Here is a 16,344-nt window from a genome sequence, read left to right as displayed (position 1 = left end):
CACATATATATATATATATATATATATATATATATATATATATATACATATATATATATATATATATACATATATATATATATATATATATATATGCAGAAAGCAGAAAGGAAAACTGCTGCCAGACAACGAAAGTGCTGTAAATCAGGTATCAATTTATTCAACCACAGTCAAAGGGTCATTACAGACTGGAACACCTGACATGTTTCACGCAGGCATACCTGCGCTTCATTTTATTTATATATATATATATATATATATATATATATATATATATACATACATAAATTCTTTATCCAGAAAATTTTGCCAGCTGGGTGGCACTATGAATTTGCCGGGTGGGGGCAGTATAATATTTAAAATATTATGCAACTTTCTGCTATCCAAAGTGCAAATTATTTACATAATTTAACATAATTTGTTTTAATGATAATGTGTGCAATAAACAATTTTAGCTTAATATTGGCTAAAATTTTAGCTGGGTGGTCAGTAAAATTAGCTGGGTAGTGTGCCCATTAAAAAGGTCCTGGGGAGACCACTGTATATATACTAGACATGTGCGATGCTAAAAAAATTGTTTAGCTTCCAATAGTTAAAGAAATCATTTTGTTTCAGCAAATTAGTTTAGTTAAGTTAAAAAAAAAAAAAAATGTTTCGGCAAATTAGTTATGTTAAAGGGACAGTCTAGTCAAAATTAAACTTTCATAATTCAGATAGGGCATGCAATTTTTAACAACTTTCCAATTTACTTTCTAATTTGCTCAATTCTTTAGATATCCTTTGTTGAAGAAATAGCAATGCACATGTGTGAGCCAATCACACAAGGCCTTTATGTGCAGCAACCAATCAGCAGCTACTGAGCATATCTAGATATGCTTTTCAGCAAGTTATATCAAGAGAATGAAGCAAATTAGATAATAGAAGTAAATTAGAAAGTTGTTTAAAATGACATGCTCTTTCTAAATCACAAAAGAAAAAAAAATTGGGTTTCATGTCCCTTTAAGTTAAATCGTTTTTTCGGATCCATTCTTTATTCATATGCATTATTCTATTCTGAAGTTTAGAATTGAATAATACATATGAATAAAGAATGGATCCGAAAAAAAACGATTTAATTAAACATAACTAATATGCCAGTGATTGCTAAAACAAAATTATCTAAAACCGCCGACGCCACCACCCACATCGCCGACACTAAATAAAGCTATTAGCCCCCAAACCGCCGTCCCCCCACATCGCCAACACTACCTAGACCTATTAACCCCTAAACCGCACCCCCCACATCACTGACAATAAATATAGCTATTAACCCCTAAACCGCCGTTCCCCGTCATCGCCAACACTAACTAAACACTAATTAAACCTATTAACCCCTAAACCGCCATTCCCAAACATTGCCAACACTGATTAAACCTATTAACCCCTAAACCGCAGTTCCCCGACATCGCCAAAACTAAATAAACCTAATAACCCCTAAACCTCTGTTCCCAAACATTGCCAACACTAACTAAATGTATTAACCCCTAAACCGCAGTTCCCAAACATCGCCGACACTATCTAAACCTATTAACCCCTAAACCGCTGTTCCCAAACATTGCCAACACTAACTAAACCTATTAAGCCCTAAACCGCAGTTCCCCGACTTCGCCGACACTAACTAAACCTATTAACCCCTAAACCGTCACCCCCACATTGCAACAACCTAAATTAAACTATATTAACCCCTAAACCTAACACCTCCTAACTTTAACACAATTAAAATAAATTAAAGTTAATTATTAACTAACTATTTAAAAAAAAAAATACAAACTTACCGGTGCAATAAAAATAAAACCTAAGCTTACACTAAAACCTAACATTACTAAAAATAAAAAACCTAACATTACTAAAAATAAAAAACCTAACATTACTAAAAATAAAAAAAACTAACATTACAAAAATAAAAGACCTAACATTACAAAAAAAATTAAAACTACAATTACAAAAAATAAGAAATACTAAAATTGCAAAAAATAAAAAAAAGTACCATTACAAAAAATAACACCCCAAAATAAAAAACCCTAATCTATAATAAATTACCAAGGGCCCTTAAAAGAGCTTTTTGTAGGGCATTGCCCTAAAGTTAACAGCTCTTTTGCAAAAAACTAAAAACAAACACCCCCTAACATTAACCCCCCAAACCCACAAAATAAAAATAAACCTAATCTACCCATTGCCCTGAAAAGGGCATTTGTATGGGCATTCAACTCTTTTTTGGCCCATTAAAAATAAAAAATGCCTAATCTAAAAAAAAACAAAAAAAAAACAAAAATAAAAAAATACCATTACAAAAAATAACAAACAAAATGATCCAAAGTAATAAAAATTATTTCTATTCTAATACCCCATTTAAAAAACAAACAAAAAACCCCACCCCAAAATAAAAAAAACCCTACTCTATAATAAACTACCAATAGCCCTTAAAAGGACTTTTTGTAGGGCATTGCCCTAAAGTTAAACAGCTCTTTTGCATACAAATGAAAACAGACACCCATAAAAAAGCCAATTTAAGCAGCTCTCATTCCTATTGGCTGATTTTAATTTTCTTCTTAAACGGGAAGAGTCCACAGCTGCATTCATTACTTTTGGGAATTCAGAACCTGACCACCAGGAGGAGGCAAAGACACCCCAGCCAAATACTTAAATACCTCCCCCACTTACCTCATCCCCCAGTCATTCTTTGCCTTTCGTCACAGGAGGTTGACAGAGAAGTGTCGGAAGATTTTAGATATTCTCTTATGGAGGGTCTTCGAAATGGGACTGGAGTTTTAAGTAATCCTGTCAGCCTCTCAGTGAGGGCATGGATGAATGTTAGAGTCCGGAGATGCATGTTAACAGCTCCTTAGCAATCAGCGTTGACGAGTTTCGCTGCCTGCTTTCTTCACTCAAGTCCATGTCAGAAGCGAGGCTACTATCTGTCACACTTGAAGGGCTGTGTTTCCTGTTCCACGGCGTAGATTCTGGTAAGATCGTTTCATTTTACTTCGATGTGTGAGTGTTATGTGAACGAAGAAGTCAGTTTCTCAGTGGGACTCCTTTATCTTTATGGAATCAAGGGTTAATATCTCCTGAGAGGGGATATTGAACAGGGGGGACTTTAATCATGTTTGTTATGTGATTCTGTCTGCTTATGTGTAGTGACGCTTGGGCTTGTGATTTTATCAGAACATAACAGCCTTTTTTGTCAGACTGCGCGGCTCTTGTGGCCTTGGTGTGCTTTTTTCTGGCCTGCACGGTGTACCTTGTGACTAGGCGTGGTCATGTTCTGCACTCCATTTCCGCATTCCTGACTGCGTGGCGACGGAACAAGTCTGTTTCGCTAGTTGTCTGTGTCTCAGGAGGTGGTGAGTGCCCCAGCCATTGGGGGTGTAAGGTGCCGTTTTTCTTTTTCTTCTTCTATACATAATTCTTATCCAATGGAGGATTCAGATATTTTGGAGACAGATGCCTCTGGTTCAGATTCTACTTCTTGCGAAGAGTATGAGATGGCCTGGGTAATCCATGCCCATCAGTTATGTTCCGAATGCCGCTTTAGAGTGCTTTCTTCTCCCGCAACAGGGACCTTAGAGTCCGCTGAGCCATCCGCCCCTGGGGATCCCACATCCCGCGAGGCACGTGTCCTAGATCCTTCCCTAGCTACACAAGCAGGTGTCTCTAATGCTGTTACCCCTTCTCCGGAAGGTGGCTTGTTTCCTCCAGCGGTTATGGCACGGTTCCGCATGGCCATATCTATGGCGTTGACGCTTTTATACCTTCCGGAGAGGGAGGTGTTGATGAGATACTGTCTGTGTTCTGTTAACCAGGGCTCGTCAGGCATGGGATCGTCTGGGTCAGATCAGCCATCTTTTGTTAGTTTTGGCAATGTTTGGGAACGGCGTTTTAGGGATTAATAGGTTTTGTTAGTTTTGGCGCTGTTTGGGAACAGTGTTTTAGGGGTTAATAGGTTTAGTTAGTGTCGGCGATGTTTGGGAACTGCGGTTTAGGGTTTCATAGGTTTAGTTAGTGGCGGTGATGTTGGGGAACTGCGGTTTAGGGTTTAATAGGTTTAGTTAGTGTTGGTGATGTTGGAGAAATGCGGTTTAGGGGTTAATAGGTTTTGTTAGTTTTGGCGATGTTTGGGAACGGCGGTTTAGGGGTAAATAGGTCTAGTTAGTGTCTGCGATGTTTGGGAACGGCGGTTTAGGGGTAAATAGGTCTAGTTAGTGTCGGCGATGTTTGGGAACTGCGGTTTAGGGTTTAATAGGTTTAGTTAGTGTCGGGGAACTGCGGTTTAGGGGTTAATCAGTTTAGTTAGTTTTGGCGATGTTCAGGGGTTAATAGGTTTAGTTAGTGTCAGGAAACAGCGGTTTAGAGGTTAATAGGATTATTAAGTGATTTAGTTTGTGTCGGCGATGTTGGGGATCTGCGGTTTAGATTAGAACAATGAAAAATTCTGAATATGAATAAAGAATGGATCCGCAAATTCGGAAACTGATTTATTCATTTTTGGAATTTTTCGGGATTTTAGTTATGGTGCAGATTCGGAAATTCGGATGCATTCGAATCAAAATTCGGACGTAACGAAACGCACATGTCTAATTTATACAATTAGTATACAACAGAAGTGAGTACACCCTTGTGCAATGTTACTAAAATGTGAAATAAGTCAAAATAATATAATTTCTCAATAATTGCATTATTTCTAAGTTGACAAGTAGAATATTTCCTCTTCTGAACAATCAAAAACAAATTCTTTAGAAAGACTATGTTGAAAATACAGGCCCCAAAGTATAAACTCAATGCAACAAATGTGAATGCACTTGTAATCACTGACACACAAGTTAAATCATTGAAACAAAATTGAGTACACCTGTGATTTCCAATTAGCCTAATTGAATGAACATGGTTATAAAATTACCTGTGAACGTATGGATTGTGTGTATCTGCCAGTCTGCGTCATTGCTCCACATGGAAAAGAATTGCCAGAGGAATTAAAAAGTTTTGAGAATCACAAAGATGGAAAATGATTCAGGAACACAGTTGCAGCACTAATCAGGAGGTATAGAACGTACCACTAATCAGAGCCGCAATGGTAAAACGACACGGACAGTGCGCTACTTGCACAATCTAGCTCTGAAAAACAGACCACAAGGGCTTCAGACATGGCTCAGGGGTTATCAATGGAAATTGGAGTTTCTGTGACAGTTTAGACATTGTGTAGGACATTGCATAATGTCAACTTCTATGGACGTCGTCCAAGAAAAAAAAACCTGCCTGCTCTCTGGCACAAAACTGGAAGATTAAACTTTGCTAAACAGCATGAAAAGAAGCCTGATGAATAATTGGAGTTCATTCTTTGGTCAATATAAACCAATATAAATGTGTTTGGCTCAGCTGGGGTCCAGTATGTTTGGCAGGAACCTGGCCAGGATTATTACAGTGAATGCATAGTCCCAACAGTGAACACAGAGGTGGGAGTGTGACGATATGGGGCTGCATGAGTGCACAAGGTGTAGGGGAGTTGACGTATATAGATGGCACCATGAATGCCTGTGGATATACCTAAATACTGGCTGACAAAATGGCTCCTAGTCTCCAGACGTTTAACAGAAGAGGAATATTCCAGCATAAGAACGAAAGCACACTGCCAAAATCATAAAAGAGTTTCTAAAGAAGAAAAAAGTGAAAACTATGACCTGGCCAAGCATGTCGCCTGACTTAAATCCAATAGAACACCTTTGGGGTATTTTAAAGAGAATTGTAAAGCAACACAACCCCTCCAGCAAAAAGCAGCAGTCTCTGAAGAATGACTGAACATCTCTCCAGAAATGTGTTCAGCACCGGTATCCTCTATGCCCAGAACGATTGAGTCTGTCATCAAAAATAAAGGTGGACATTCAAAGTATTGGAAAACATAAAAGTTGTGAATCTCAGTAATGAAAGGTGTTCTGACTTTTGTTGCATTGAGTTCCTACTGTGGGGCCGGTATTTTTATATAGTAAATCTAAACTGTTACTTTGTAATTTTACATAAGTGCAAATACCCTACTGTAAAATTGCTGTAAGGTGATACCATTTTGAATCATTTGGCATTTAAGTGATATTGCACAGGTGTGTACTCACTTCTGTTTTATACTATATAATAGCCCTTCCCAGACAAATACCTTGTCATATACCATACCCCTTTTAACCCTTAAAAAACATTTTTGTTAATATTTTTATGGGTCTTTTTTACCAGAAGATGTATATAAATGTGCAATTGTTTATTTGAATGTGTTTGTGATGTGTTTTCTGCAATTTATTTTTTAACCCATACACTTTACGCTAGGTCATCAGGCGCACTAATCGTTAAGTTAATTAATTTGAACGTTTACTTTCAACTTCTAATATGCACACTAGTTAGCCTGGTTGCAATACTGCTTATCCTGTTATCATTAGCACTCCACTTGTAATCTAACCCATGGCCGGTATTTTTAAGGTTCAGGTAAAAGTTGAAAATAATTATTAAATATAGAAATAAATATGCTATCATGGTCAAACATATTCTAAGTATATTGCAATATAATTATGGACAAATTATAGTTTAAGATCAGTCCTAGCAGCTTTAGTTCCTGATCCATGTTGTATAATTAATTATGTAATTAAAATGTATGTTAATTAGCATGGCCAGTATTTTTTCCAGAAAAGGTGGCAGATATGTGTAAAAATAAGATAGATAGATAGATAGATAGATACTCTACCCATTTGATCCGTATGTTATCCTGTATACCAACTGTGTTTATAGCACTGCAGAATATGACGCTCTACAAATACCTGTTAATAATAATAATAATAGTGTGTAAATGTAAAACACTATTTGCAGGCCACTGTAAGTGTAGACTGGCTTGCATATACTTATCACTTTATATAGGGGAGCAACATATTAAGAGGCAGAGCAGTGTGTATATTCAGACCACAGGGCAGAATTGTATATATCGATGCAGAGCACTTTATATAAAAGTACAGTAAGTAGATGTAGTGCACATTTATAAATGCAGAATAGTCAGTACATGCTGTGTACTTTATATAAATGCAGAATAGTGAGTATATACTGTGCTCTTTATATAAATGCAGACTAGTGAGTAGATACTGTGCACTTTATATAAATGCAGAATAGCGAGTATATATTGTGCACTTTATATAAATGCAGAATAGTGAGTATATACTGTGCCCTTTATATAAAAATGCAGAATAGTGAGTATATACTGTGCACTTTATATAAATGCAGAATCGTGAGTATATACTGTGCACTTTATATAAATGCAGAATAGGGAGCATATGCTGTACAAGTTATATAAAAATGCAGAATAGTGAGTATATACTGTGCACCTTTATATAAATGCAAAATAGTGAGTATATATTGTGCACCTTATAAAAATGCAGAATAGTGAGTATATACTGTGCACCTTTATATAAATGCAGAATAGTGAGTATATATTGTGCACCTTTATATAAATGCAGACTAGTGAGTATATATTGTGCACCTTTATATAAATGCAGAATAGTGAGTATATATTGTGCACCTTATATAAATGCAGCATAGTGAGTATATATTGTGCACCTTATATAAATGTAGAATAGTGAGTATATATTGTGCACTTTATATAAATGCAGAATAGTGAGTATATATTGTGCACCTTATATAAATGCAGAATAGTGAGTATATATTGTGCACTTTATATAAATGCAGAATTGTGAGTATATACTGTGCACTTTATATAAATGCAGAATTGTGAGTATATATTGTGCACTTTATATAAATGCAGAATAGTGAGTATATGTTGTGCACTTTATATTAATGCAGTATAGTGAGTAGATACTGTGCACTTTATATAAATGCAGAATAGTGAGTATATACTGTGCACTTTATATAAATGCAGAATAGTGAGTATATGTTGTGCACTTTATAGAAATGCCGAATAGTGAGTATATGGTTTGTACTTTATATACATTCAGTATAGTGAGTATATATTGTGCACTTTATATAAATGCAGAATAGTGAGTCTATACTGTGCACTTTATATACATGCCGAATAGTGAGTATATGTAGTGCACTTTATATAAATGCAGAATAATGAGTATATGCTCTGCATTTTAAATACATGTAGAATAGTGAGTACTGTATATGCTCTGCACTTTATATAAATGAAGAATAGTAAGTATATGTTGTACACTTTATATAAATGCAGAATAGTGAGTATATGTTGTACACTTTATATACCTGCAGAATAGTGAGTATATGCTCTGCACTTTATATAAATGCAGAGTAGTGAGTATATATTGTGCACTTTATATAAATGCAGAATAGTGAGTATATACTGTGCATTTTATATAAATGCAGAATAGTTAGTATATACTGTACTCTTTATATAAATGCAGACTAGTGAGTATATATTGTGCACTTTATATAAATGCCGAATAATGAGTATATGTTGTGCACTTTATATAAATTCACAATAATGAGTATATGCTCTGCACTTTATATAAATGCAGAATAGTGAGTATATGTTGTGCATTTTTAATAAATGCAGAATAATGAGTATATGTTGTGCACTTTATATACATGCAGAATACTGAGTATATATTGTGCACTTTATATAAATGCAGACTAGTGAGTATATACTGTGCACTTTATATAAATGCAAAATAATGAGTATATGCTGTGTACTTTATATAAATGCAGAATAGTGAGTATATACTGTGCACTTTGTATAAATGCAGAATAATGAGTATATGCTCTGTACTTTATTTAAATGCAGAATAGTGAGTATATGCTCTGCACTTTATATAAATGCAAAATAGTAAGTATATGTTGTGCACTTTATATAAATGCAGAATAGTGAGTATATGTTGTGCACTTTATATAAATGCAGAATAGTGAGTATATACTGTGCACTTTATATACATGCAGAATAGTCAGTATATACTGTGTACTTTATATACATGCAGAATAGTGAGTATATGCTCTGCACTTTATATAAATGCAGAGTAGTGAGTATATATTGTGCACTTTATATAAATGCAGAATAGTGAGTATATGTTGTGCACTTTATATAAATGCAGAATAGTGAGTATATGCTCTGCACTTTATATAAATACAGAATAGTGAGTATATGCTCTGCACTTTATATAAATGCAGAATAGTAAGTATATGTGGTGCACTTTATATAAATGCAGAATAGTGAGTATATGTTGTGCACTTTATATAAATGCAGAATAGTGAGTATATACTGTGCACTTTATATACATGCAGAATAGTGAATATATACTGTGTACTTTATATAAATACAGAATAGTGAGTATATGTTGTGCACTTTATATAAATGCAGAATAGTGAGTATATGGTTTGTACTTTATATAAATTCAGTATAGTGAGTATATATTGTGCACTTTATATAAATGCAGAATAGTGAGTATATACTGTGTACTTTATATAAATTCAGAAGAGTGAGTATATACTGTGTACTTTATATAAATGCAGAATATTAAGTATTTACTGTGTACTTTATATAAATGCAGAATAGTGAGTATATACTGTGCACTTTATATAAATGCAGAATAGTGAGTATATGTTGTGCACTTTATATACATGCAGAAAAGTGAGTATATATTGTGTTTTTTTTATAAATGCAGAATATTGAGTATATACTGTGCACTTTCTTTAAATGCAGAGTAGTGAGTATATGTGGTGCAGTTTATATAAATGCAGAAAATTGAGTATATATTGTGCTCTTTATATAAAATGCAGAATAGTGAGTATATATTGTGCACTTTTTATAAATGCAGAATAGTTAGTATATACTGTGCACTTTATATAAATGCAGAATAGTGAGTATATATTGTGCTCTTTATATAAATGCAGACTAGTGAGTATATATTGTGCTCTTTATATAAATGCAGAATAGTGAGTATATGTTGTGCATTTTTAATAAATGCAGAATAATGAGTATATGTTGTGCACTTTATATACATGCAGAATACTGAGTATATATTGTGCACTTTATATAAATGCAGACTAGTGAGTATATACTGTGCACTTTATATAAATGCAAAATAATGAGTATATGCTGTGTACTTTATATAAATGCAGAATAGTGAGTATATACTGTGCACTTTATATAAATGCAGAATAATGAGTATATGCTCTGTACTTTATTTAAATGCAGAATAGTGAGTATATGCTCTGCACTTTATATAAATGCAAAATAGTAAGTATATGTTGTGCACTTTATATAAATGCAGAATAGTGAGTATATGTTGTGCACTTTATATAAATGCAGAATAGTGAGTATATACTGTGCACTTTATATACATGCAGAATAGTCAGTATATACTGTGTACTTTATATACATGCAGAATAGTGAGTATATGCTCTGCACTTTATATAAATGCAGAGTAGTGAGTATATATTGTGCACTTTATATAAATGCAGAATAGTGAGTATATGTTGTGCACTTTATATAAATGCAGAATAGTGAGTATATGCTCTGCACTTTATATAAATGCAGAATAGTGAGTATATGCTCTGCACTTTATATAAATGCAGAATAGTAAGTATATGTGGTGCACTTTATATAAATGCAGAATAGTGAGTATATGTTGTGCACTTTATATAAATGCAGAATAGTGAGTATATACTGTGCACTTTATATACATGCAGAATAGTCAGTATATACTGTGTACTTTATATACATGCAGAATAGTGAATATATACTGTGTACTTTATATAAATACAGAATAGTGAGTATATGTTGTGCACTTTATATAAATGCAGAATAGTGAGTATATGGTTTGTACTTTATATAAATTCAGTATAGTGAGTATATATTGTGCTCTTTATATAAATGCAGACTAGTAAGTATATACTGTTCACTTTATATAAATGCAGAATAGTGAGTATATACTGTGCTCTTTATATAAATGCAGACTAGTGAGTATATACTGTGCACTTTATATAAATGCAGAATAGGGAGTATATATTGTGCTCTTTATATACATGCAGACTAGTGAGTATATACTGTGCACTTTATATAAATGCAGAATAGTGAGTATATATTGTGCACTTTATATACATGCAGACTAGTGAGTATATACTGTGCACTTTATATAAATGCAGACTAGTGAGTATATACTGTGCACTTTATATAATTGCAGAATAGTGAGTATATACTGTGCTCTTTATATAAATGCAGACTAGTGAGTATATACTGTGCTCTTTATATAAATGAAGGCTAGTGAGTATATACTGTGCACTTTATATAAATGCAAACTAGTGAGTATATATTGTGCTCTTTATATAAATGCAGAATAGTGAGTATATACTGTGCACTTTATATAAATGCAGACTAGTGAGTATATACTGTGCACTTTATATAAATGCAGACTAGTGAGTATATACTGTGCACTTTATATAAATGCAGACTAGTGAGTATATACTGTGCACTTTATATAAATGCAGACTAGTGAGTATATACTGTGCACTTTATATAAATGCAGACTAGTGAGTATATATTGTGCTCTTTATATAAATGCAGACTAGTGAGTATATACTGTGCCCTTTATATAAATGCAGAATAGTGAGTATATACTGTGCACTTTATATAAATGCAGAATAGTGAGTATATACTGTGCACTTTATATAAATGCAGACTAGTGAGTATATACTGTGCCCTTTATATAAATGCAGAATAGTGAGTATATACTGTGCTCTTTATATAAATGCAGAATAGTGAGTATATACTGTGCACTTTATATAAATGCAGACTAGTGAGTATATACTGTGCCCTTTATATAAATGCAGACTAGTGAGTATATACTGTGCACTTTAAGAGCAAAGCAGAGGTTGTATGCAGAGTAGTACAATTAGGTGCAGAGCAATGCAAACAAATGCTGATTGTTACGGTGTATACATAGTTATAGGCAGAGCTAAGCATTACATTGTGTTGTATGATGACTTTAACTGGCTAATGACGTATGAGAAATGCTAATTTTGGAACAGGACACACTACTTTGCCCAACTCATCTTCTGCACTGTTTTCCTTAGATGTGCTTTCCCTCACACACACACACATCCTGCCTGTTTCCTGTATTTCTCCTCAGTCCTAGCTTTCTGATTCTTTCTTTCCATCATTGTTTACCTTCCTTATATAGTCTTCCAGCTTCCCTTATGCTTTTCTGTTTCAAAACAAACTGTATTTAAAGTAAGGGGAATAATCACTTGGCGGATACAATACAAATCCCAGGGCAGGTTATGGGGTTCATTTTAATGTTAAGTTTTTAAGTCTCTTTTGAGAGAAAAAAACTGTAACACAATTAATTTAACGGTGCTTTTATGTATTGCAGAATCAGCGAATCACAGTCACAGCAGGACAGACTGCAGGCTATAGCGGTAAGTTACATGAATCTGGTGCATGTAAAATGGTAGAAAACACAGAACATCCTTAAAGGACCACTCTGTGCAGTAGAATTGCATAATTAACAAATGCATAATAAAAAGACAATGCAATAACACCTACTCTGAATTTCACATCAGCAGTAGATTTTTTTCTGACAAGTATTTTTTCTGTATCATATGACAGACATCAGCCAATCACAGACTATGGCCTAGATTTTGAGTTTGGCGGTAGCCGTGAAAACCAGCATTAGAGGCTCCTAACGCTGGTTTTAGGCTACCGCCGGTAATTGTAGTCAGTCAGAAAAGGGTCTAACGCTCACTTTTCAGCCACGACTTTTCCATACCGCAGATCCCCTTACGTCAATTGCGTATCCTATCTTTTCAATGGGATCTTTCTAACTCCAGTATTTAGAGTCGTGTCAATCAGCCAATCAGATTGAGCTCGCTTCTATTGGCTGATCGGAACAGCCAATAGAATGCGAGCTCAATCTGATTGGCTGATCGGATCAGCCAATCGGATTGAACTTGATTCTGATTGGCTGATTCCATCAGCCAATCAGAATTTTCCTACCTTAATTCCGATTGGCTGATAGAATCTTATCAGCCAATCGGAATTCGAGGGACGCCATCTTGGATGACGTCCCTTAAAGGAACCGTCATTCGTCAGGAAGTCATCGGAGAAGAAGGATGGATCCGCGATGGAGGTCTTCAAGATGGAGCCGGTCCTCATCGGATGAAGATAGAAGATGCCGCTTGGAAGAAGATGCTTGCCGGTCCGGATCTACTCTTCTTCCCGGATAGGATGAAGACTTTGGACCCTCTTCTGGACTTCTTCAGCCGTTGGATGATTGATGTCTAGCCCCCTCTTGGGTTGGATGAAGATATCGGAGCCAGGACGGATCGGTGTGATACCCGGTGAGGTGAAGACAAGGTAGGAAGATCTTCAGGGGCTTAGTGTTAGGTTTATTTAAGGGGGGTTTGGGTTAGATTAGGGGTATGTGGGTGGTGGGTTGTAATTTTGGGGGGGGGGTATTGTATGTGTTTTTTTACAGGCAAAAGAGCTGAATTTCTTGGGGCATGCCCCGCAAAGGGCCCTGTTCAGGGCTGGTAAGGTAAAAGAGCTTTGAACTTTTGTAATTTAGAATAGGGTAGGGCATTTTTTTATTTTGGGGGGCTTTGTTATTTTATTAGGGGGCTTAGAGTAGGTTTAATTAGTTTAAAATTGTTGTAATATTTTTCTAATGTTTGTAAATATTTTTTTATTTTTTTGTAACTTAGTTCTTTTTTATTTTTTGTACTTTAGTTAGTTTATTTAATTGTATTTATTTGTAGATATTGTATTTAATTCATTTATTGATTGTGTAGTGTTAGGTTTAATTGTAGGTAATTGTAGGTATTTTATTTAATTTATTTATTGATAGTGTAGTGTTAGGTTTAATTGTAACTTAGGTTAGGATTTATTTTACAGGTAAATTTGTAATTATTTTAACTATTTTAGCTATTAAATAGTTCTTAACTATTTAATAGCTATTGTACCTGGTTAAAATAAATACAAAGTTACCTGTAAAATAAATATAAATCCTAAAATAGCTATAATATAATTATAATTTATATTGTAGCTATATTAGGATTTATTTTACAGGTAAGTATTTAGCTTTAAATAGGAATAATTTATTTAATAAGAGTTAATTAATTTCGTTAGATTTAAATTATATTTAATTTAGGGGGGTGTTAGTGTTAGGGTTAGACTTAGCTTTAGGGGTTAATACATTTATTAGAATAGCGGTGAGCTCCAGTCGGCAGATTAGGGGTTAATGTTTGAAGTTAGGTGTCGGCGATGTTAGGGAGGGCAGATTAGGGGTTAATACTATTTATTATAGGGTTAGTGAGGCGGATTAGGGGTTAATAACTTTATTATAATAGCGGTGTGGTCCGCTTGGCAGATTAGGGGTTAATAAGTGTAGGCAGGTGGAGGCGACGTTGTGGGGGGCAGATTAGTGGTTAATAAATATAATATAGGGGTCGGCGATGTTAGGGCAGCAGATTAGGGGTACATAGGGATAATGTAAGTAGCGGCTGTTTACGGAGCGGCAGATTAGGGGTTAATAATAATATGCAGGGGTCAGCGATAGCGGGGACGGCAGATTAGGGGTTAATAAGTGTAAGGTTAGGGGTGTTTAGACTCGGGTACATGTTAGAGTGTTAGGTGCAGACGTAGGAAGTGTTTCCCCATAGCAAACAATGGGGCTGCGTTAGGAGCTGAACGCGGCTTTTTTGCAGGTGTTAGGTTTTTTTTCAGCTCAAACAGCCCCATTGTTTTCTATGGGGGAATTGTGCACGAGCACGTTTTTGAAGCTGGCCGCTTCCGTAAGCAACTCTGGTATCGAGAGTTGCAGTGGCGTTAAATTATGCTCTACGCTCCTTTTTTGGAGCCTAACGCAGCCATTCTGTGGACTCTCAATACCAGAGTTATTTAAAAGGTGCGGCCAGAAAAAAGCCAGCGTTAGCTACGCGGGTCGTTACCGACAAAACTCTAAATCTAGCCGTAAGTATACCATGTGAGCTTGTGCACATGCTCATTAGGATCTTGTTCCCCAGAAAGTGTGAATATAACAAGACTGTGCAAAAAGTAATAATGGAAGTAAATTGGAAAGTGTCTTAAAACCGCATGTTCTATCTGAATCATAAAAATTTATTTTGACTTGAGTGTCCCTTTAACTATACTCAGCAAATGAAAACTGTGCTGGTGTAAAATGTACCTGATTGTATATTCATTTAGACTGGAACCTCTCTAGGGCAGTGTTTTTCACACCTGTCATCAGTAGTAGGGTTGTCACCTTAAAGGGACACTCAGGTTAAATTAAATTTTCATGATTCAGATACAGCATGTAATTTTAAACAACTTTCCAATTTACTTCCATTAAAAAATATATGCACAGTCTTTTTTATTTACAATTTTTGAGTCACCAGATCCTACTGAGCATGTGCAAGAATTCACAGACTATACGTATATGCATTTGTGATTGGCTGATTGCTATCACATGGTACAAGGGGAGTGGAAATATGCATAACTGTAATTTGTTATATAAAAAATCTACTACTCATTTGAAGTTCAGACTAAGTGCTATTGCATTGTCTTGTTATCTTGCATTTGTTGATTATGCAAATCTAATGTGTTGACTGGTCCTTTAACCATGTTTTCCTGAACACTTATAAGTTACACATGCTGCAGGGTGTGCAGGGAGGAACATGAATAGTGCATATAAATAGTGCTGTCCAGAAACACAATATGTGTTCCTCATTGCTTACCCTGCAGCATGTGTAACTCATAAGTGTCCAGGAAAACATGGCTGAGGTGGCGCCCTTTCTCTTCCATAAGATGTCCGTGCCACTAATATTTAATAGTTCTTGGTAAGATCTGATATTGGTCCTGATTCTAATCCATTTGAATTGACTAATGTAGCAAATCTGTTAATAGAAGTGAATTGGAAACATGTTTGAAATTGTATGTTCTATCCAAATCATGAAATAACATTTTGGGGTTTCTTGTCCCTTCATCTTGTGATTTTTTTCGCCTGATGCTCTTCCTAATCCACTAGTAGAGCTGCAGTTTGTAGTAGTAAAGACACCTCAATTGTGTATGTGGTGTAAGAAGAAAATAAAACCGGTCTTTCACTTTTTTCACATACAATTTAACAGACTACATGGACACATAAGACAAACAGCTAAAACAAACGTAAAGCATGGCAGTTCAGTATTATTTACAATTGTCTAATATGTTTGAATGCAGGTTTTTCACCTGACCAGCAGCAATATCATTTGTGGCCTGCAGTCAACTATTTCACTTCGTTCTAAGAGAGTTTATACTTTTTTTTATTTAATTCAAATCAGAAA

The 16,344-nt window shown here is 35.0% G+C and overlaps 1 protein-coding gene across 2 annotated transcripts in view; it reads left to right on the top strand.

Annotated features, from left to right (window-relative positions):
• Window positions 1-16,344, top strand: part of PALM (paralemmin) — a 158,516-nt gene that overhangs the window by 55,528 nt on the left and 86,644 nt on the right. For both annotated transcript variants that reach the window (XM_053702838.1, XM_053702836.1), the window contains exon 2: window positions 12,399-12,444. In XM_053702838.1, coding sequence (XP_053558813.1) covers window positions 12,399-12,444 — 46 coding nt within the window. The remainder of the gene's footprint in view (window positions 1-12,398; window positions 12,445-16,344) is intronic.

The sequence above is a fragment of the Bombina bombina genome, chromosome 2, assembly GCF_027579735.1.
Source record: "Bombina bombina isolate aBomBom1 chromosome 2, aBomBom1.pri, whole genome shotgun sequence".
NCBI classification, from domain to species: Eukaryota; Metazoa; Chordata; class Amphibia; order Anura; family Bombinatoridae; genus Bombina; species Bombina bombina.
The sequence above is the reverse complement of the archived record's forward strand: the minus strand, read 5'-3'. Positions and strand labels throughout refer to the sequence as shown.